Source organism: Gossypium raimondii, chromosome 3, assembly GCF_025698545.1.
Source record: "Gossypium raimondii isolate GPD5lz chromosome 3, ASM2569854v1, whole genome shotgun sequence".
NCBI lineage: Eukaryota > Viridiplantae > Streptophyta > Magnoliopsida > Malvales > Malvaceae > Gossypium > Gossypium raimondii.
In genome coordinates, this window is record NC_068567.1 from 52,415,714 (window position 1) to 52,437,059 (window position 21,346).

General features: G+C 32.1%; 3 protein-coding genes across 4 annotated transcripts; 2 read left to right on the plus strand and 1 right to left on the minus strand.

The window, feature by feature from the left end:
- The first annotated feature begins 2,786 nt into the window (after positions 1–2,786).
- On the plus strand, positions 2,787–5,096 carry LOC105794658 (polygalacturonase 1 beta-like protein 3). Its single transcript, XM_012623941.2, has 2 exons — positions 2,787–2,955; positions 3,103–5,096. The coding sequence occupies exons 1-2, from the start codon at positions 2,899–2,901 to the stop codon at positions 4,930–4,932; spliced, it is 1,887 nt and encodes a 628-aa protein (XP_012479395.1). The 5' UTR covers positions 2,787–2,898; the 3' UTR covers positions 4,933–5,096.
- Positions 5,097–12,324: 7,228 nt separating this feature from the next.
- On the plus strand, positions 12,325–14,869 carry LOC105794660 (uncharacterized). The gene is made up of 3 exons (XM_012623944.2): positions 12,325–12,568; positions 12,753–12,871; positions 14,627–14,869. Exons 1-3 carry the CDS (start codon positions 12,399–12,401, stop codon positions 14,644–14,646), a joined length of 309 nt encoding a protein of 102 aa, XP_012479398.1. The 5' UTR covers positions 12,325–12,398; the 3' UTR covers positions 14,647–14,869.
- Positions 14,870–15,937: 1,068 nt separating this feature from the next.
- LOC105794659 (uncharacterized) lies at positions 15,938–18,218 on the minus strand. 2 transcript variants are annotated; one of them, XM_012623943.2, is made up of 4 exons: positions 17,320–18,218; positions 17,047–17,199; positions 16,877–16,968; positions 15,938–16,778 (listed from the first exon to the last, which is right to left on the minus strand). In XM_012623943.2, exons 1-4 carry the CDS (start codon positions 18,091–18,093, stop codon positions 16,142–16,144), a joined length of 1,656 nt encoding a protein of 551 aa, XP_012479397.1. In that variant the 5' UTR covers positions 18,094–18,218; the 3' UTR covers positions 15,938–16,141. The 2 variants fall into 2 exon arrangements, with proteins under 2 accessions (XP_012479397.1, XP_012479396.1); XM_012623942.2 differs by having other exon boundaries at positions 17,047–17,208; positions 17,320–18,217.
- Positions 18,219–21,346: the final 3,128 nt, after the last annotated feature.

Consider the following 21,346-nt stretch of genomic DNA (forward strand, 5'->3'; position numbering starts at 1 on the left):
TTTATTGGTTACATTTTAATATTTAAAATATAGTTTATATATTTGAATTAAATTTTATAGAAAATTAATATTAATTGCTTAAAAATATTTAAAATTTATATTTCATATATTAAAATATAAACAATAAATTATAATAAATTATTTTTATTCTTACTAAAATATCATAAATATTAATTAAGTTGAACATTATTTAGATGCATATTTGTTACTTTATAACTACATGTCTAAAATAGACATTTTATTTATCAAAAGCACATTTTGATAACAATATTAAACACTTAAATCTTAAAACAAACTTTTGAAAAGTATTTTCAAAATCACTTTTCACCAAGACTTGTTTAAAGTATTTCTGAAAAGCAATACTAAACTAACTCATAGAGATCAGTTTTTAACAACAAGAATAGATGAAATTTTTAACAGAAACAGTTTGCTCTTAGATTTAATATATAAAACTAATTTACCCAATTTTAAGTAGATAAGAAAATATAAACTGATTCATAATATAAAAACCTCCACGATATATGATTTTATATTTTCTATTATAAGATGAGATGTGGACTGATGTATGATTAAAAGAGAGAAAAAAACGGTTGACATGAAATGTTTGTAGAATGGGATGCCCAGTCAAAGCGGGCGGTTAGTTCTCAACAGTGCCACTCCACCCAGACAAGAAATGCAAATGTCATATCCTGTTCTTCTATTTTCATTTCCCAAACTCCTTTATCATACGCACATACAACTTTCATGTTCGATGGATAACTTATGGTCTCCCGTGTAATTTTTGTGACTAAATAGTAGGGTTTTCTAAAACAAAAATGGTTGAAGAGTCAAATATGTTCATACAGAAGGATGTTCACATCTTTCTGAACAAGGCTTAGTTAATTAAACGCATCGTTTAATTATAAAAAGGAAATGAAAGAGCAAATCAAGACTTTGTCTTGACTCATGACCAAAAGTTGAAAGATAAATGAAGTGATTAAATAGGAAATATTCCAGAATTGACCCTGCGTGGTGGAAGGAATTACAGAAGAAGCCATTTTCACGAGCTTTGTCTCATACCCATTCTCTCTCTCTTTCCAATATTGAATCATTTGGAGTAATATGGAATCACGAAAAAAGAATATAAATTAAAGCTTTGAGCCTTTGACGTCAACGTAAAAACCAAAAACCAAAAGGGAAATTTTAAAGAAAAAAAAAAACATTAGCAGCAAAAACCAAAAACGCGTCTAATATCCCGACCAATTAGCAACGGCCTCCAGCTGTCCACGCGGATTCTAGAGTTGCTGAATTATGATGTGCGCACCCTCCTCACTTCCATGTTTTCCTTTTCTTTTTCTCTATTAACTTTTGGTGTTCAATCACACCCCAATTAACGAACTACTAATTAACAAAGCTCTCACACTTTATAATTTTATTTTGATCATCATCATCAAAATTCTTAATTTTACCTAATTTTATTTCAGTAAAAAATCAGTGAGACACCACTTGTGGAAAGGAATTGCAGTTGTTGCACCGCATGAATTACTTATTTTCTTAATTATTTGTAGTAAAAGATTAAGGACAACTATTGTTCTTACAAAATTAAAGATAATTATTTAATATATTTGTGGATTCTATTTTTAAATTTTTGTACATACTTTTAAATGATATATTTGAAAATTTAAGAATGATTTTTACTCTTATTTATAGAACTAAAAGGAAACTTAAATGTTAATGTATCAAATGATAATTTAAATATTAAATATTAATTCAATCTCATTAAATTTACTTATATGATTTTTTTTAAAACATATTATTTCTTTTAATAATTATTCACTTTTTATACTTTTAAGCATCTATACACAGCTTAACTAATACATCTTTAATGTTATATGCACTAATGATGCATGCGCCTCTACGCAACCAGTGAACCACATAATGTCACTTGTTAAAGAAAATATGACACTATAAATGCACTAACTACAAACTCTTATCATATTATATAATATATTTAATGCTTGTGTATATTATAAAGTTAAAAATGGGTTCAACTTTAATTTTAAATGTCAATATTAAAATTTAGTTTATATAGAAAAAAATAAAAATTCATTAGCTAAAATACGGTAAGAGTAACTAAATTCAAACACCCAATTTAATTCCTTTCGTTCCCACATGGAACATTAGAATATTATAGAAAATTCGCAAATTAATATTCTTGGATGAAATTCTTCCCAAACTTGGGTTGGTAGCCTAATTGGACAGGTATAATTGACATTGTTTATAAATTAGGTTGGATTAAATGGTATCTAACCGTACAAGTTAAAATTATTTAACAATTATTATTATTATTTTAAATATAATATTAAATATCATCTTAATTAATATTCCTATTAAAAGGTAAGAGTTTGTTTAATGAGTGTCTAATGTTTTGGAATTCAAATTTTTGAAGCTAACTAAAATATAGATTATACATAATATCAATATCTTTTCCCCTAATTTACCATAAATAAAATGCATTTAATACAATTTTTTAAAATTGCATTAACTAATCTAAAAAAAGAGTTGAAAATATAAGGAAATATATTTATAGATAAAATGTTGAAATAAAAATTACAGAAAAGATTTGTGAATAAAAAGGATGTGATTGTTGAAATCCACAATAGCTTTTTCCCTATTAAGTTGGGTTTATAAAATACTAATAATTAGTATTAAAAAATAATAAATATGGATAATCCTTAATTAACCTAAAAATAAAAGAAATAGTTGACGTGGAGAGATTATAAACAAACCCTCCATTGAGAACTCCTCATCACTGTCTTCAATTCACTAACCAAAAGGTTTTGCTTTCTATAAGTTCTCTCCTTCACCGCAACCAAACAAAATATTATCAACTTTTTTTCTCTGAAAGAAACACTGAAAATGCTGAATCTATGGACTTTTATCTTCCTCTGCTTTCTCCATCTCTCATCCTTCAATGTAAGCAAATCTATTGTCTTCTTCTTCTTCTTCTTCTTTAGTATGTTCTGGGTACTATGTTTATCTTCTTTGTTTCTTGTACATTAAAATTTAATGTAAGACAGTTTTTTTTTATTCAAAGAAAATTGTAATTTTCGGACAATGCAGGTTGTGTTGGGCGGTGTCGGTGATTCGTTGGTGTCGGAGAATCCATTTACTCCAAAAGCCTCGGTGATTCGTTACTGGAACAAAGAGATCCGCCGCGAAATAACCAAAACCCATTTTCTACTCTCCAAAGTTTCGCCGTTAACCGCCGTCGACTCGGCCAGTTTTTCAAAACTCGCCGCCCAAAACGACCTCGCTTCCCATCTCCCTTCTTTTTGTTCCTCTGCCAAACTCTTTTGCTTCCCCGATTTATCTCCGAGTCTCGAGAAACACCCCAAAGATGAAAGGTTTGCCGTCTACTCCAACAAGAATTTCTCCAATTACGGAACGGACCGACTCGCTGGAGTCGACTCGTTCAAGAACTACTCGGAAGACAGCAACATCGTCGTCGACTCGTTCCACCGATACAGTCGCGATTCGACTGGGCACAAGGAACAATTCGCCAATTACGCCAGTGAGGGCAACGTCGTCGACCAGAACTTCCACTCCTATGCGGCCTCCGCCACTGGCGGTTCCGGAAACTTCAACAACTACAACCGTGAAGTCAACAATCCCAATCTCCGTTTCTCTTCATATGGGGATGACTCCAACGGGCATGGGCAGACATTCAAGCAGTACACAGAGAATGCCAACGCCGGGAACGGGCAGTCATTCTCGAGTTATGGAAAAAACGGTAACGGCGTTCCTAACGACTTCAGTAGTTACGGAAAAGGAGCCAATGTGATAGGGTCAGGATTTTCCGGTTATGGAGAAGCAGCCAATGGGGCGAATGACAGTTTCACTTCCTACGGATTCGACTCTAATGCTCCACAAAATACGTTCAAGAGTTACGGAGACGGCGGAAATGCGGCGGTCAACACTTTCTCAAGCTATCGCGATCAATCCAATGTGGGTGACGATTCTTTCCAATCTTACGCCAAAAATTCCAATGGAGAGAAAGTCGATTTTTCAAACTATGGCCAATCTTTCAATGAAGGAACCGATAAATTCACGGGGTACGGCCAAGGAGCCGTGGGTCAATCCATTGGGTTCAAAATCTATGGAAGAAACAGCACTTTCAAGGATTATGCAAAAAAGGAGGGCATCGTTTTCGGTAGATACAACAGTGGCAGCTCCTCTGAAACTGCTCAAGTTAAGGGCGGTAGCAGTGCCGTGAATAAATGGGTGGAGCCGGGCAAATTCTTCCGGGAAAAGTTGTTGAAGCAGGGAACCGTGATGCCAATGCCGGACATTAAAGATAAAATGCCTGTAAGGTCATTTTTGCCCCGGACTATTGTTTCAAAATTACCATTTTCTTCCTCCAAGATTGGTGAATTGAAGCGGATATTCCACGCGGGGGATAACTCCACACTGGAAACCGTAATGCTGGACGCTTTGAAAGAGTGCGAGCGAGCGCCGAGCCCGGGCGAGACCAAGCGATGCGTGGGGTCGGCGGAGGACATGATCGATTTCGCCGCCTCGGTTCTGGGGAGGAACGTGGAGGTTCGCACGACGGAGAACGTAAAAGGGTCAAAGCAGAACATAAAGATCGGAAGCGTTAAAGGAATCAACGGCGGGAAAGTAACGAAATCGGTTTCTTGCCATCAGAGTTTGTACCCGTATTTGCTTTACTATTGCCACTCGGTCCCCGAGGTCCGGGTCTATGAAGCGGATATTCTGGATCCGAAGTCACTGGAGAAGATCAATCATGGTGTTGCCATCTGTCATTTGGACACATCCAGTTGGAGTTCGAATCATGGAGCGTTCTTGGCATTGGGTTCGGGTCCGGGTCGGATCGAGGTGTGCCACTGGATTTTCGAGAATGACATGACTTGGACCATCTCTGATTCTTAAACTAGAAAAGCTTCTGGATGGGTAAAATTTACTAAATTTAGTTAAGAAGAAACCATTGGCAAAGATAACTTATCCATTGGTGAAACTAAGAATTTGTCCATTTTGTTTCTCTGTTAATTTAAGATTATGGAATGAAATACACAAATATGAATTATTTTTTGTTATATTCTCTTCTTTTTTTTTCTTTTTATGCTGCAATGAATCTTATCTTCCTGCAACTTTGTTGGTTAGAAAGTTTTGAATTTCTGTCACATCTACCAAATTTTGCCATCTTTCAAGACTTGAAAGTCTAGTCCACAGTAACTTTCTCTAACATTCACCTTCAATTTTGTTCTTACTCCATGTATTTCGTCAAAGCTGTAAATTTAGGGAATTTATATTTTTAAATTTTGAAATTTCAGTATAATACAAATAACAATTGAATCATATATAAAAATAATAAGCTTGAGCTTGCGCATCAGATTTTGGAAGGACTGAAATTTTTAATTTTAAAAAGTATTAGGACTAAAAATAATTAAATAAAAGTATAGATATTAAACCTATAACTACATATAGCTATAACAGAATTTAAGCTTCGTAAATAGTAATCTTGTGAATGGAGACAGAGTAACACATGCATGAAAAGCACTGAATCAGTCAGAAAGAGAGAAGGATTCGGATGAAAGGCAATTTTTGCTTTAACAAAATTCTTTCAGAAAATAATTATATAAAATATGAAGGCGAATTCTGTGTACGGGTTTTCATTTACTATTGCACTCAAATTTAAAGAGTTAAATTATGCTATTAGTCCTTGTATTTTATAAAAGTTGTGGATTTTTTTTTTGTATTTTGGTCTGGTTATTTTTAGTCTTTCTGTTTTTCGAATTTTAAAATTTTAGTCTTCAATAAACGATAACAGTTAAATTCACTAAGTTCAGTTCAGTTCCAAAATCTGATGCAGTAAATATATTATCATATGTATAATGCTACGTAAGCTTATTTCCACATATTACTCACTAAAAATCTAGCTATTAAATTAACAACTGTCATTTGCGTTAAGATTGAAATTTCAAAATTCAAAAAGTATAGGGACTTAGAAGGACTCAATTGAAGAATACGGACTAAATCTACAATTGTACGCATAGTACATGACTAGAATTAAATTTACCAAATGAATTTAATTGCTATTATTTGGGCAGGACTGAAATTTTGAAATTTGAAAAGTATAGAGACTAAAATTGACCAATTAAAAAATATAAAAACTAAAATTAATCAAATTAAAGTATAAGGACTAAATTTATATCTTTTGCAAAGTATGTAAACTAATAGAAACAACAAGGAAGAAACGATATTCATCCTAACAACATTTTCATACTTGACCCTAAGAAAAATTGACACTTAAAATACAAGTTAGATCAAAAGTTTTTTTTTGTTTTAAATTTCATCTATCGCTAAAAATTGACATGATTAATAAAATAATTAGATAGTTACACATGACATACTACGTGTACCAGGTTGTTAAGAATAGAAATTGATGAAATTTTTAACATAAAGACCAGTTTACTATTTGATCTAACTTATAGGGACTAATTTACCTTCTATATATTTTTTAGAAGAAAAGACAAAATGAAATCCAATGCTAATACAAAAGCCTCCATGATACATTTTCTCCGAAAAGAGTATCATAATATATTATCGAATTTAACAAATATATGTATCCTAAAAATGGTAAGATTATTTAATGCATTATATTAATACTAGATGAATCATAATATTGTTAAATGTAAAACTATAATAAAATTATTAATATAATAACTAAAGAGAAAAGAAAAACATTTTTTTTACAATTATTCATGATACTTATTCATGTGTTGAAGTAGTTGAATTAATTTTTTTCTATTAAAATATCTTCTAAATAATTTTCAAAAATCATGATTTACTATTATTAAATAATGCAATACTTAATTTTATTAATATCTTAAACAACTTTATAATATAAATTTAATATTTGTAATTTTTATACTATTTAATTTTTTATTTATAAAAAACTTTAAATAGAATTACTATGAGAAATTATACGAAATATGATTAATACAACACAAAAACAAATTAAGTATTTATAAAAATTTCAGCAAGCCAATATACACTAGTAATTTTCTTTTACAAAAATAAAAAGGTTAAAATGTGATGTTAGTCTTTGTACTTGTATAAAAATTGGGATTTGGTCCCTGTACTTTAGAAGTGAAAATTTCATTCCTTTTACCCTTTTTTCTAATTTAAAAATCTTAGTCCAATCATTATCATCATTGGTAGTCTTAGTCGAAGTTTGTCAATTTAACGTATTTAGTTGTTGTTAATCGTATGCAAGTCATATGAGGATAGCCTAATCAAAATTCCAGGTTGACAAATTTTGACAGAAAATACTTACGACTAAAAAAAGATAGGAAGAATTAATTTTTAATTTTTTAAGTACATGGACTAAATCTCAAATTTTATCCAGTACAAGGACTAAAAACATATTTTAACCAAGTAAAAGTTACTTGAGTGTCTTTTTGTGTCATAAGAATGCAATATGCCAAACACAAGATTCACAATAATCACATAGCAACAGTAATTTCTAAATGAAAATGCTAAAATTCTAATCAATAATCAAGAAATTCAAGATTATAAAGACAATCAATCCTAATTTCTTCAAGGACCTACAAATTATTATCTAATTAAGATGTTAGGGATCTCATATAAAATCTATATCTCAAAATCATTCAATCAATAAAATCTAAATATTGCATAAAACTAATAATCTATCACAAAAAAGTCCCAATTCTAATTTTATAGAGATTAACCAATAAATCTTGAACCAAATTAAAGAGATTCACTTGGAACTAGTGAATTATTAATCACATATTTTGTAAAATTTATAGTGTGTGTGAGAGAGAGAGAATAAGAGAAAGTTGAGAGAAAAGTGAATGAATGTTGAAAGTAAAAGATTAAAGATTTTCGGGTTTGAGTTTTAGTGGATGGAAAGAGATTAATTTAATTTTATATAAATAAATTTATTTTATAAAATAATGTTTTTAAAAAATTATGGGTTCTTTTAATAAATTTAATAATTATATAAATTTAAAAATTATATTAAGTGTTTTTTATGGATTCAATTTAACCTACAATCTTATATGTGACTTTATTATTGTGTTCATTATGTCAACATAAACTTGAAATGAATATCACTTTTGATATGAATCTAGTCGCGGGTGATGATTGACTTTGGTTTATCTAATAAAAAAAATTATGGTTAAGATTTATATTAATTGAGATTTTGGATAGGCAGTGTGTTTATATTCGGTTTAAAAACAGTGGTGATGGTGAAATTAATTATTATAACTGTGAGTTAAAAGATGTCATCGCACCAAATTCATACTAAAATTGATTCAATATAAACAAAACATCAATTTGTGGCTAAGATTGAAATATTCCTAGAAACGTTAGCCAAGTTGGAAGATTTACATATTTAATAAATTAAACTGACTTTCTTACCATGAGAATATAGCTTGAAGATATCATTGTTATTTATTTAGTTTATGTTGTATTACAATTTTAGTTTAATTTGGTAAATAATTAATAAAATGAATAGTTAATTTTTCACTTTATTACTTGATGAATAAAGGTATTTGCGTTTACAAATCAACCATCTAGTTTTTGGCATTATTTCATGGATCAAATTTGTTAAGTTATATTAATTTTGTTCATTACCAATAAGAGCTCATATATTTTGTTTTTGTTTGTAAGGTATTTTAGAATTGCATAGGCAATTTTAGATAGACTTCTTTAGAAAAAGAAATGACATGATACAAAAATTAAAGAGTAGGCTTGGATGGGCGATGTGTTTACCTACGGTCAGTGTAAAAATAGCGGTGGCGGTGAAATTAGATACTATAACGTGAGACAAAAAAGTAAGCTGCCCATCCAAATCCACCTTAAATAAACAAGCAATTGAGATGGAAAATGATAATCCCAAGAATGTTGGATCCAATCCACCGATTCATGTTAAGTAAATGCACGTTAGAAATCAAGAAGGTGCCAACAACTCAAAGGAATCCGTGGTTAAGAGTTTTTCGTTGACATTTGAAGTCTAATGTTCAAGTCTCGGCAAAAACATCCCCCCCCCCAACATGTTTTGTACAAAAAAAAAAGCAATTGAGAAGTGTATTACTTACAACACACTATTGTATGAGCGAAGCCTTCGCTCTAGTATCTGGTTCAGAATAGTAATCTAAGGATTTTTTTGAATTACTTGATATGTTCAAATTTAATAGTGTTCAAATTTAATGCAGTCAATCTCAAACTGTTTAATTTTTCTCTAGATAAAAGAGCTAAGGAATGACTCAGCTCCCACGTATTAACTTAAGTAGCAATCTCATTCCTATACTTCACTAAGATCACTCTTCTACTAAGATTAATATATTTTCACTAAAACAACTTCCTCTCAATAAATAAAATAAGTGCTCCCTAAACTATACATAAATAAAATAAATAAGTCTTCTTTAAATAAGAAATCATAGACTTGTAAATCACCATTTAGTATAACTGAATCATGACATTCAACTTATGCCCAAATAGCTTTTTGATCAGGCATGAAAATAAGAAGAAATCTTCATTATTTAGTCTTCTATAGGAACCGAATCTCTTCGAAAATGGTCAACTCTAGTTATTTGTTACTCAAAATATTGTCCTTATTTGATAGATATTCAATATGATCCAATTTAATTATTTGTTACTCAAAATCTTCATAAAGATGGAAGAAAAACAATCACAATATTTAAGTCAGAATATGTCAATATAAGACAAGTTATACGATAATCTAGTTACGAGGTGAATTGCAGTTGACTATGCAACAAACGCCAACTATATCATTTTCAAATCAAGTCATAAGTAATCAATATTGTTGTTTCTTTCGACAATTAAAAATTTCTAGTTTAAGATGAAACGAGAACAAGAGAATTTTCATTATATTTAGGAAACCAAATTTATTTGAAATATGATTGTTTGTAATTCAAACTAGTTTGATTGAGTTCACATGAATCATTGCAACCTGGTATGATAGGATTCCAAACACATGAATACTTGTTATCACCTATAAATCAATTCAAAACTTACTTTTTTGGACAAAAAACTCATGTATTGCATTAATAGGTTGGTTTTTCTGCAGAGAGAGTTGGACACTACTATGTACCCCAAAGCTGGCTGCGTTTAGTTGAAATAAAACCTATAGGTTGTGCCTTCATTGAAGTGCTTTGGTTGTGTAGCTTGGGGACTCGAGCCTCAACCACCGGGAAGAAAGCTTGGACCACACCAGACGGTGCAATGTCTCATGCCATTAAATTTGGTAGCTTGGAGGCCATTTATAACACCCTCCCATACTAAGAAAAACCTCATTACTCCTTTCCCAACATCATCATAATAATAAGCGCCCATTATCCCCCATTTTATTTACAACCTTTCCCACTCTCCATTCTCCAACTACTCTATTCAATTATTCATGGAATATGATTTTTTTTTTTATAATCCTTAAAATAGACAAGAAACCTGCTATATGGAATAAATACACCAACCCCTTTCTCTATCAGTAATCTTAATTCTCCACATTTAATACCACCAAGGGCCCCATTTGGATGGTAGAACATGACATTAAAAAAATTTTAAATCATGTGATGTTAAGATATGGTATTTTTATTAAATATTTAACATTATTAATTACAATCTCATTTGTTCGAATTTTAATGACACTCACTCCCTCACTACCCTCCCCAGTAGAGTTGTGAAATAGTCAAAAGTCAGAATAAAAAGCTCACTAATGGCGATGGATGAAGTGAATCCCTGAAATAAATAATTAAGGTAGGCGCCATGTTCACATTCTGGTGCGAAATGCAGGCTTTTAGGCAATGTGTCTTCAAAGTTGAGCCCAACATGGTGTGAGCTGAATCCAAATTTGAAAAAAATGGTTTGTCATAGGTTATCATGACCTGTCGGCATCCGCCATCGGCCATGGTTAGAGGTAATAGATTCCCACGTTTCGCTCACATGTTATTTTCTCAATCATATCATCTGTTAGGTAGAGATATAATTGGTTGCTGTATGATGTGAATAACCTGAATGGGACTTAGGCACAGCACATTCGACATGGACATGTTGTGGAGTATGATACCCAGCTGACATGTTTGTGTTTGTTTGAAAAACACTCTAAAAAGGACCCAATATTAATAATTTAGAACTTGTCAAAAGAATTACACAGGTTGATTTTCTGCTGCTTCTTTGTTTATTTCCTAACAATGGAATCGCACATGAACAAGTTTGTCTACTCTATTTGTCCACTGCACTTTTAACCTTAATAATAATATAAGATGGTAAATGCCTTAGAAACCAACTTGGAGGTTGAGGAATTCGATGTTTTGATTCAATCTATCATCTCCCCCTTCAATACATCCAAAAATGATATAAAATTGATTCATTCGAGAAATATATATTATTTTTTTATGTCAAATTTTGTTACTAATTATTTTGACTAAAATTATAATTACTAAATTCATTAGTCTATTTAAATTTTAAAATTTCATTCATAATTTATATAATAGACATTAAAATAACATAATTTTTATATAAATATTACTTAAAAATAATAAATTAATATAACATCACATATATAATAAAACCTTTTTTTTGTCCCATTTGCGTAGTGGATAACTTAACTAATCACTGCCAAGCGTGGGTAGTTGGTAATGAATCATGACCAAAATTTTGACCTAACATGATCTCAACCTCCACTTTCCAAATGCAAACTCATTTTTACCCATATGTCTCTCAACCCAAGGCTGAAGTTTCATTTTCATTTTCATTTTCATTTTTCCAATCTCCCTTCCTCTCCCATTGATGGATAATGTTGACTCTTTATGGATGATTTCCAAGTATTAAATCTAGTGCCTTTTTTATTTTTTTTTTAATTTTATATGAAAAACATATTATTACATTTATAATATCATATCGAATTATTATTTTCACATAATACTCAAAGAAAGCTACATCATTATAGTTAACGGATTTAACGATTATTGTTTGAGTTAAAATTAAATTTTCATAATTCAAAGAGTACAATAATCGACAATAATCGTATCGAGTATAAAACTAAATTCACAACTAATACATAATACAATGTTTAAAATTAAAATTTAGCGACTATCATTTAATCAAAATTAAAATCTCAAAATTAAAAATATAAAAAAAACATCAAATTAAAAAATAAAAATTAAATCCATAACTTATATTCATTTAATAATATACTCCCAGAGTAGATATTGAGTAACATTGGGCCCTCATAGGCATAGATCCAGCCCACAAACAACAACTACTCTCTTCCCCTCCTAAAAAAAAAAAGAGAAGAAAAGAAACCCTGAGGTTTTAGGCTTCATCAGGGTTTTGGGGAAGCCAAAGAAAACATGGCGGCTACTTGTGGAAGAAGAACCCTAGGGTTCTCCTGCTCTTCGGCCAAGACCATTTTCACCCATTTACCATCCTCAACACCTGCTAACAATAAGCTACCCGGCCTTTTCTCTCCTAACAAAATTTCTGCTTCTCGATTCTCTCTCCGCAATCTCACTTTTTCCAGGTTTTGCTTCCATTTTCGATGTTACGGCTTTTCTCTTTGTTATAAAGTGTTCTGGGTATTTTGCTCTTGGTTTTTCTATTACTTCTAGTGGTTATTTCGAAAAGCCAATTTGGAAATTTATTGCTGTTTTTTTTTTTAATTATTTCAAGTTGTGAGTACGAATTGCATGATCTGTATGTTTCAGGCTCCCAGTGGAAATGGGTGGTGCAGTAACTTTGATACCTTTGCATAGTGCTACGGCTTCTGCTTTGTTCACTTCCTTGCTGTCTTTGCATAATCAAAACTGGGGGTGTTTGTCAGAAGGTGATTTCTGCTGACTGTCCTTTTTTTTTATATTCTTCTTTAGCTTATTGTAGTGGCTTCTGAGTTGCGTTATAGCAGTGTACTAGTGCCCCAAATGTCTATTCATTGCTGAATTATTTGTCCTTCTCATTAAGGGAAGAAAATGTGCTCGTCATATGTTTAAGACTTCAGTTTTCCCTTCGATGGATAAATAGAATTGTAAACAAATAGTTTGTATAAGTATTTGGTTTCGGAGCTGCCAAATAGGTACACTGGACCTAGAAGCCATTTGGGTTGATCATTATAATGTACATCATTGCATGTACCTCTTCTTGTTTCACATAGAATTAACCGGTTGTAGGCCAAAGTATGTTTAATGTTAATTTGGGAAATTATGGCTGAATTGGGGAAATGGAGACATTCACAGCTGAGTTGTGATTGCTGTCTATGAAACTCGATATGTTTCTTTAATCTTGGTAAACTATTAGAGCGGGAAGCTTAGAAAAGCTAAAAGAGCATTGTTGATGGGATTTAAAAAATATCAGTGAACTTTATTGCCTTATTTTGCAGTAGTCCCTTCAAATGTTTTTGAAAACTATTTGATTTGAGAACCATCTATTCCCAGATTGTTTTAGTTTTTGCTGAAGCCGAAACCTCTAACCCTATACCATTTTTTTGCGGTTCACATTTAAGCATTTTAAGCTCAACCATTGGCCGTAAAATTCTTGTGCAACTAATTGTTGCTAGGATTGAGGAAGCTTCCTTTGCCGTGTCCGATGTAATGGCTATCACTATTGTTCGAATTTGCTAAGAACCATTTAGCTGTGAAGAAACCACCTTATGTTTTTTCTCTAAGGGTTGTTGTCCCTCCTTAGGGAGTCTTTGATGGTGAAAATTTGTTAATATCATAGTGTTGGCACTTTGTTTTCCAATCATGTTGATGCTAAGCCATATTAAAGTTCTCCCTGATCCATATTTGTGCATCCCTTTTCCTGAATAATTTATTGGTGGCTTCTCAGCATGCACTCTGGTTTGGCAATAGGGTTTTGTAACACAGCTTTTAGTTCCTACAGAAATTCTTTCAGAAAAGTAAAAACATAATGCAGCTGCATTTTTTTTCTCCCTGGGGGACCTAATAAAGATTTGAACCAAAAAAGAAACTTGCTATTTTCTTATCTTCAGTTTTCAATTAAAGGAGTTGACAATTGCATGTGGCTTATAGCAGGTTGATTTTGAAAATTAAGTTTTCATTTGCTCCGATTTTCAAATTTTTATTTGAAGATTTCAACACCCCTTGAAACAATTTTGCAGGAACAACTTCTTGCATACGTATTGAAATTAAGTAACTTTTATTCAACCTCTCTATAAACCATGTGTGCTATCTTTATTGTGGTTTTATGCACTTTTAGCATGAAATTGACAACTTTTATCAGTTTCAGTGATGAGCATTTTGAAGTAGCAAATAGTTTCATAAACTTGAATAAACATTATTTCTGTTTAGTTGGAAAATAGGTTACTCTGACTCCATTTTTCTTAAAGTATTTGTGTCCAACACTCATGTCCGTAAAATACTTGAACATGGGTATGGGGATATGATCTTTTAAGGCTCTACATACCTGTTTCAAACACATACCCATATCCGACACTTACACCTGAGTCCAAGTAACATTGTTTGGAAGTGTATGTACCATTAGTTCCCGTTATTAGCTTATGAGTGCCTTGACTGTTGTGGTTGTTGAGGTTTTAAGTTATTGATTGAGATGCTTATGCTGACAGGATTTGCAACTCCTCTATAGCATTGCCTATGTGCTCCTGTTGTCGATGCTGCTCAGACCTCCATCTGCAGGAGACTTTGTTACTCTGCTTGTTTTGAATCGAACATCATATTAAACCTTGAAAAGGAGAGTCGTTGGATGTCTGGTCTTGCCACCATGTTGTGTAAGAAGATTCTTTTATCACTTGAAAGTTTCTTGCATATCCTAAGATACTACTGATAATTTGAGAAAGAGATTCATTGAATATCTGGGTTCTACATTAGAGTTGGAATAAAAAATTCAGTAAAATTTCGGGTTAGACAAAACTTTGGCTGGCTAAAATAAACATTAAAATATAAAAAGATGTGTTTAAAATAATAAAAAATTGAAGATGTGAGGATGATTGAGTTATTTTAGTCAAAAGTTGGTTTTGAAAATTTTGAACCTTGGAAGGAAATTGGTGAAAGTGAGATGAAATGAATGTATGGTCGGCGGCCAAAAGTGAGGTTCACCAATTAAAGATCTCGTGAATTAGATGATGGATTAAATGACGGCCCAGAAACTAAAATCTCAAGTTTCTTTGTTTGGTTACTAAAAGAGCAACTTCATTTATGGTATAAGCTGAAATATTTTAAATTCTGAGGCTCAAAAGACCCTACTCTGCACTTCTTATTCCAATGCTGGTATTGCAAAGTCACATGTTGGAGCTGAAGTAAACTACACTTATGTTTGGTGCATAATTTAAACACTTCCATTCCTTTCCCCACATAAATCCCAAACACCAACCATCCCCCTCAGCTAAACTGGCCACCATCATTACCACCCCAAACCATCTCACCATCACATTTTCCTTAGCTCTCTCTCAGACCCTCGACAACCATCATCAACCTAAGCTACTTTCAACTATCAGAACACTTACAATCACCCCTCCCTTAAAGAAACACCACTTAGACCCTAAATCTAAGCTCTCTCACCATCATCTTCACCATTTTAGCTCACCCATCACCCCTAACAGACCACCACCAATCCCCACTTTCAACCATTCTCACCACCACAGTAAAACCAATCCCCATTGTCAACCCCAAAACCAATTTACCTGTATAACCCAAAAGCAGCAATAAATGCAATCAAATAAATAAAAAGTAAAGGATAAGCCCCTTCATTCAACCAAGCCAATCTAACAATAGACAACAATATGGTGAGAGGAGATTTTAAATTTAGGAAAACCCATGATGATTTTGATGAAATGGAAGACATATTCAAAAAGAGCATAAGAAAACGAGTTTAGAAGGTAATGAGTGTGTGGAGCGGCTACTAATATCAATTTCGGATATATAACAAATTGAGATATTTATTAAGGAAATAGAAAATAAAAGGGTATCACTTTCAATATTGTTATACCTATGGGTGAAAACAATCTAATACATGATGATGTGAGAGAGAGACAATCTCCGAAAGTGATTGGAAACCAAAACAATCCAACAAAAAATAATGCACTTTAATATCTGCTTACAAAAACACAGGTTGTGTAATTAATTCAAGGGTTCTTCATCTTAATCCTTAGCTTCCTAGCTATTTGTGCTGCTTTTGGATGAACCGGTCGCCTGTTGGCATCACACTGCTCCACCTCTACCCAATTAATTACCTTTAATATCAGTGACTGTGGAACTTTCTTCCCCTCCCCTTCCCCTTTCTTCATACCATTCTCCACTGCTTTTTCTAGGAAGTTCATGAACCAGCTCCCTGCTTCTGCTTCTATTTGCTTCCCCAGTTTTATCGTGTTGCTTAAGCTACTCGATACAGGTTTATTTTCATCGTTCTCACCGCCACATGATTCAGTAGGCAGTTTCGATGATACTTTGGAGTTGGAATTTGATCTTAGGAGCCTCTTTTGTTCACTTCTCTCCGGAAACCCTGCAATTGATTTGTACAATGCAGTTCGCCTTTTGCTTTGCTCCATTGAATTCTGCCCAATTTCGTTCAAGATTGCTGGCTCATCTTCACCATTTTTATCGTTTTTTTCAGTTTTTGTGGTTTGTGACATTCCAGTAGCTGCTTGAACGGAGGCTATCTCGCTCAAGGCCTGCACAATTTGCGCGTGAAATTCCAGAAACTGATCGAAGCATGCTGCTGGAGCATCTGGTTTTGCTGATTTGCTTAAGTTGGAAAACATCCTGCAATCACCAGCCAAAGTATATAAACTCAAAAATTATTAAACATACAACAAAATTGGAAAGAACAAAAAAAAACTAAAGGAAAGGAAAGGACATACTTGAGAGAGCGAACTAGATTCTCTGTGGCAGTGACATCTCTTAGTGCTTGAAGAGCAATCTTCTGAGCCGTTTCTCGTTGCTGAACAGCTTCCTGTTGAACCACGAATGTCAAATTTAAGCGAAAACCCTTGACAGAATTGACTATGGTTAACATGAGCCTTAAACTCACCTTGCCCAGCATGCCAAGTTTCCCAGGCAAATTCATGGTTAGACTTTTGCTGTTATCAATGGCTGAGTTATTATCAAGCTGAGATTCTGGTTGTTGGGCAGCCGCCACCCTTCCACGCTTTAAACTTGGTGGTGGTGTTGAACTTTTCTTTTCCTGCAATGGCTGAAATTTGAATTGTATAATCAAAGACAAAAAACACCATTGAAAAAGTTAATATGGAGAAAAACATGGCAAATTTTTAAATGGAAAAAAAGGGGGAAAAAGTGTACCTACAGCTGAGATGAGAGGACTGTTTGGGATTCTAGGCTCCCGGTCGATGACACTTTTGCTCCTTGGAAACTTTGAGGCCGAGGAAGGTGCAGCACAGCTTTTTCTAAGCAAAGCTGGACTTTCTCCTTTTGTATCCATCATTTTTGCCAACAATCCCCCACCAAAAGAGCACCTTATACCACCACTAACATTTCCATCTTTCCCTACCCTTCTTATCATCGGAGACATCATCGGAGTTCTCGCCAGGTTAGACCGCTCTTTCACCGGAGTACATTGATCAAAATCTAAGGGTACCGGCTTTAAAACTAAAGGAGAAGAGATCTCATCAGTCCCATTAACACCCTTGCCCCAAGAACCTCTTCTATGCAGCTTAGACTCTTGTTTTTGCTCACTTTTCTCCCCTTTTCTTCTTAAACCCATTAAAGGCTCGGGTGTCCCAACTAAAGGATGCCTTCCAGGGAGGGGCTTTGCACCTTTAACAACAGGAACAGGAGAGCCGGGCTCCAATCTATCAACATAAATGAACTGCCCAAGTTGCATTTTGTTGCTAAGAACAAAATCATCTTGGTCTGAAGGAAGACTAACGTAAATGGAATGCGAAGAATCGGAGACCTTGATGTAAAAGCCATGTTTAGGCCAAAGGTTCTTCTCATCAAGATCAGCCGGCACAATATCAGTAACCTGCAAAAGCGAACTCCTATGTTCACTAGTTGGCTTCACCCCAGTGTTCATCCCATTGAGTAATTTCAGCAGAATCCCAGGTGCCAATGCCGCCATGATCTCGTAATCTAACTTCCCTGAATTGAAAAGATGTCAAGGCATAAAAGAAGTGAAAGAAAGAAGGAGAGTTTGTTTTGGGGGTAGGATAAGACGTTAGCGAACGGTAAGTTTTGAGTTTGGGAAACCAAAGGTTTTTAAATTTTGGAATTTTTGGAACGTTGGGGCAACGGTCATGTGGTGGGGCGTCTTATCATAATGATTTTTAATTATACAAATTTGGGAAAAGGTTTGCTTCCGGTTGCTCATCTCACCTGCTTTTGCTTGTGATTTGGCAGCGTTTCATTTAACTCTTGAAATGGACTTGGCTTACAGCTCAATAGGGCCTTTAAGCCCAATTCTGTAACGCTAGTGTGCCTCATTTTCATTTTTGCACCCATGAAATTTATAAAACATTCATTCACATATTTCTCACTTCTATCAATCCATCGTTACAACTTTACAACTCCCCTCCATTTTTTGTTTTCATTTTTCCTCAAGTTTCCCGCAATCAGTGTATCTTCCTTCTCTTTTAACACTCTTTTACTCTCCTTAATTTCTGAAATATATATCATATAAAAGAATGTATGAGAACATATATAAAAACATTAAGTTCTGAAATAGTCCTTCAATTTTCAAATTATTTTTTAATTATTATCCTATAATTATGGGATCTGCTATTAACTTAATTTAATTACATTGTATAACATTTTAATTTAATTTATTCACATTACATAGTAATTAACTTCACTATTAATCGCATCATATATGTCTGTCGTTAACTAAAATAATCAATTAAGCCCCTCCATTAATGGTTTCTGTCATTGACCACGTTGATCATTAAAATAAATTAACGGAGCAATCAAATGGTGACATGTGGTAACTTATGGTTTAATCTAATATTTTCCCCATAAAAATTATTAAAATTTTATAAAAAATAAATATAAATATAAACATTATTAAATATTTAAAACATGTAAATTGTATGAACTTTAAAATTTTATAAATATTGTAAAAAATATAAAAATTCTAATCAAATAAAAAATATTTACAATTTTATAAAAACTATTAAAATTTTATAAAACCATAAAAATTATAAAAAATATTAAGATTAATATAAACTTATAAAAATTATAAAAAAATCATAAAAACTTAAACTAAACTAATTAAATTATCTTCAATATATTAAGAAAATATATTCTTCCATATATATCACCTCTCACAATATATTTACAAATTTGGTTAAATATGTTTTTTTTCAAATGTCAAATATATATATATTTTATGTATTCTTCATGTCAATTTTACAATTTATGGTTAGAATTTGTGATTATTCCTCCTAACAATATCATTTTAAAGTTCAAACTTGTGTCCCTATTAGAAATATAACGCGCCTTATCCAATATTATTGTGAATCACCATAAGCAATAATTAATATAAAAAACTTTCCTTGTAATGACTTAATTCCTTTGCACATACATTCTAATTGTTTGAACACTTTCAAAGAACATATTAGAGAATACAGAATTTTTAAAAAAATTAATTGCTTGAGCACATTATAATTGCTTTGATACAATGTTTTTGTGAAAGAAAAATTAAATATTTAATTATGTTATTTTTACGAGAAAAAATCCTAATGTATGTTTAAAGATTTTATTTTAGGTTACATTAACTAAATTAAAATAAATTATGGTGACCAATTATATATATAATATAACAAGCTGCATAGGCTATATAAACTATATGTGGTACTCTCTTTCTTTTCATTTTTTTATTTTTAAATATAAGAAAAATATTTTCTAAAAGGAATATAAATAAAATTGTTACAAAATAGTTTTTTAAATTATAATTTTTTGTAACAGTTCTAACGTTTTACAAGCTTTAAAAACATATTTTTGAAATAATTCTATGATTTTTTTATTTATGAAAAGTGTTCAATATTTATTTGAGAAAATAGTAGTAATAAATTCAAATTAAGTAAATATAGATTAAGAAATTTTGATTTAGAACTTTTTATGCTTAGCAGCTTCAAAACATTGACTAAAATATTTTTTTTATACACATTTCAAAAAATTAATTAAAATATTTAATTTTTGCCTTATTAATTAAAATATTTTGATTTAAAAAAAACCGATTGAGCCTTAGTTCAATTGGTAAGGGCGTTGTTTACCAATGCAAGAAGAAGTGGGTTTGAGTGCGCTGAAGAATAAGACCCATTATCTTCCTATTTATGGGTTGGAGAAGGGCTATGAGTAGTTCTAAACATTCTCTTAAAAAGAACAGATATGTTCAAAATCCTTAATGAGATTGTTCAAAAAAATATTTAAAAATTAATATACTGTTAAAAACAAATTTTTACCAACATTGTTAATTTTTAGGTAGTCCAAATTAAAATTTTAAATAAACATTTCTCCATTTAAAAATTAAAAATAATATTTAATTTTTATCCATTTAAAAAATTAATTAAAAGTTAACAATTATCCATATAATTTGTAACAACAATTGTTTTAAGTCACATAAAAAAAAAGAACTAAAATTAAAGGCCAAGAGTGCTTTTCTTAGTGTCCTAGAGAAAACAGTAACTATTGTGGTTTGGGATGGAGGAAAGTAGTGGCGTAGAGAGGTTAGGAGTAGACGAGATCTCCCTTCTGGCGGAAGAACTCATCCAATTATCGGTTAAAAGTTTGATGGTTGTACCAAGTGAGAAACCAACTTTGTTATGTACGATATTGACAAGAAAATCTTACAATCCGGACAGTTTTAAGGCACAAATGAAAAGTATCTAGAAGACTAGGAAAAAATTTGAGATTCAATTGGTAGGGCAAAATCTGTTTCTGATTGTGTTTGAAACTGAAGAAGATCTAGAGACAGTTATGGAGGGTCGACCATGGCTGTTTCGGAAGCAACTTATACTTTTCGATCGGTTGGTTAAACCGGTGGAAAGAAGTCAGATCTGACTTATATATCCCCCATATTAGATCAAAATTGGACCGTGTTTACCAGAATTTGACAAAAAAAAGATCTCATGCACACCATTGGAGTTACTTTTAAAGGAGTAATTAGATCTAAAATTAAAATAGATTTTTGTCACCTTAGAGTCCAATTAGATGTGCAGAAACCTCTTCGTAGAGGTATTTTCATCTCAGAAGATACTTAATAGAAATCGTAGATCTCCTTTAAATATGAGAATTTGGCGACTTTCTACTTTGGATGTGGACGAATGGGGCATGGGTTCAAAGATTGTATCGGGTTAATACCTACAGAAAAAAACAAA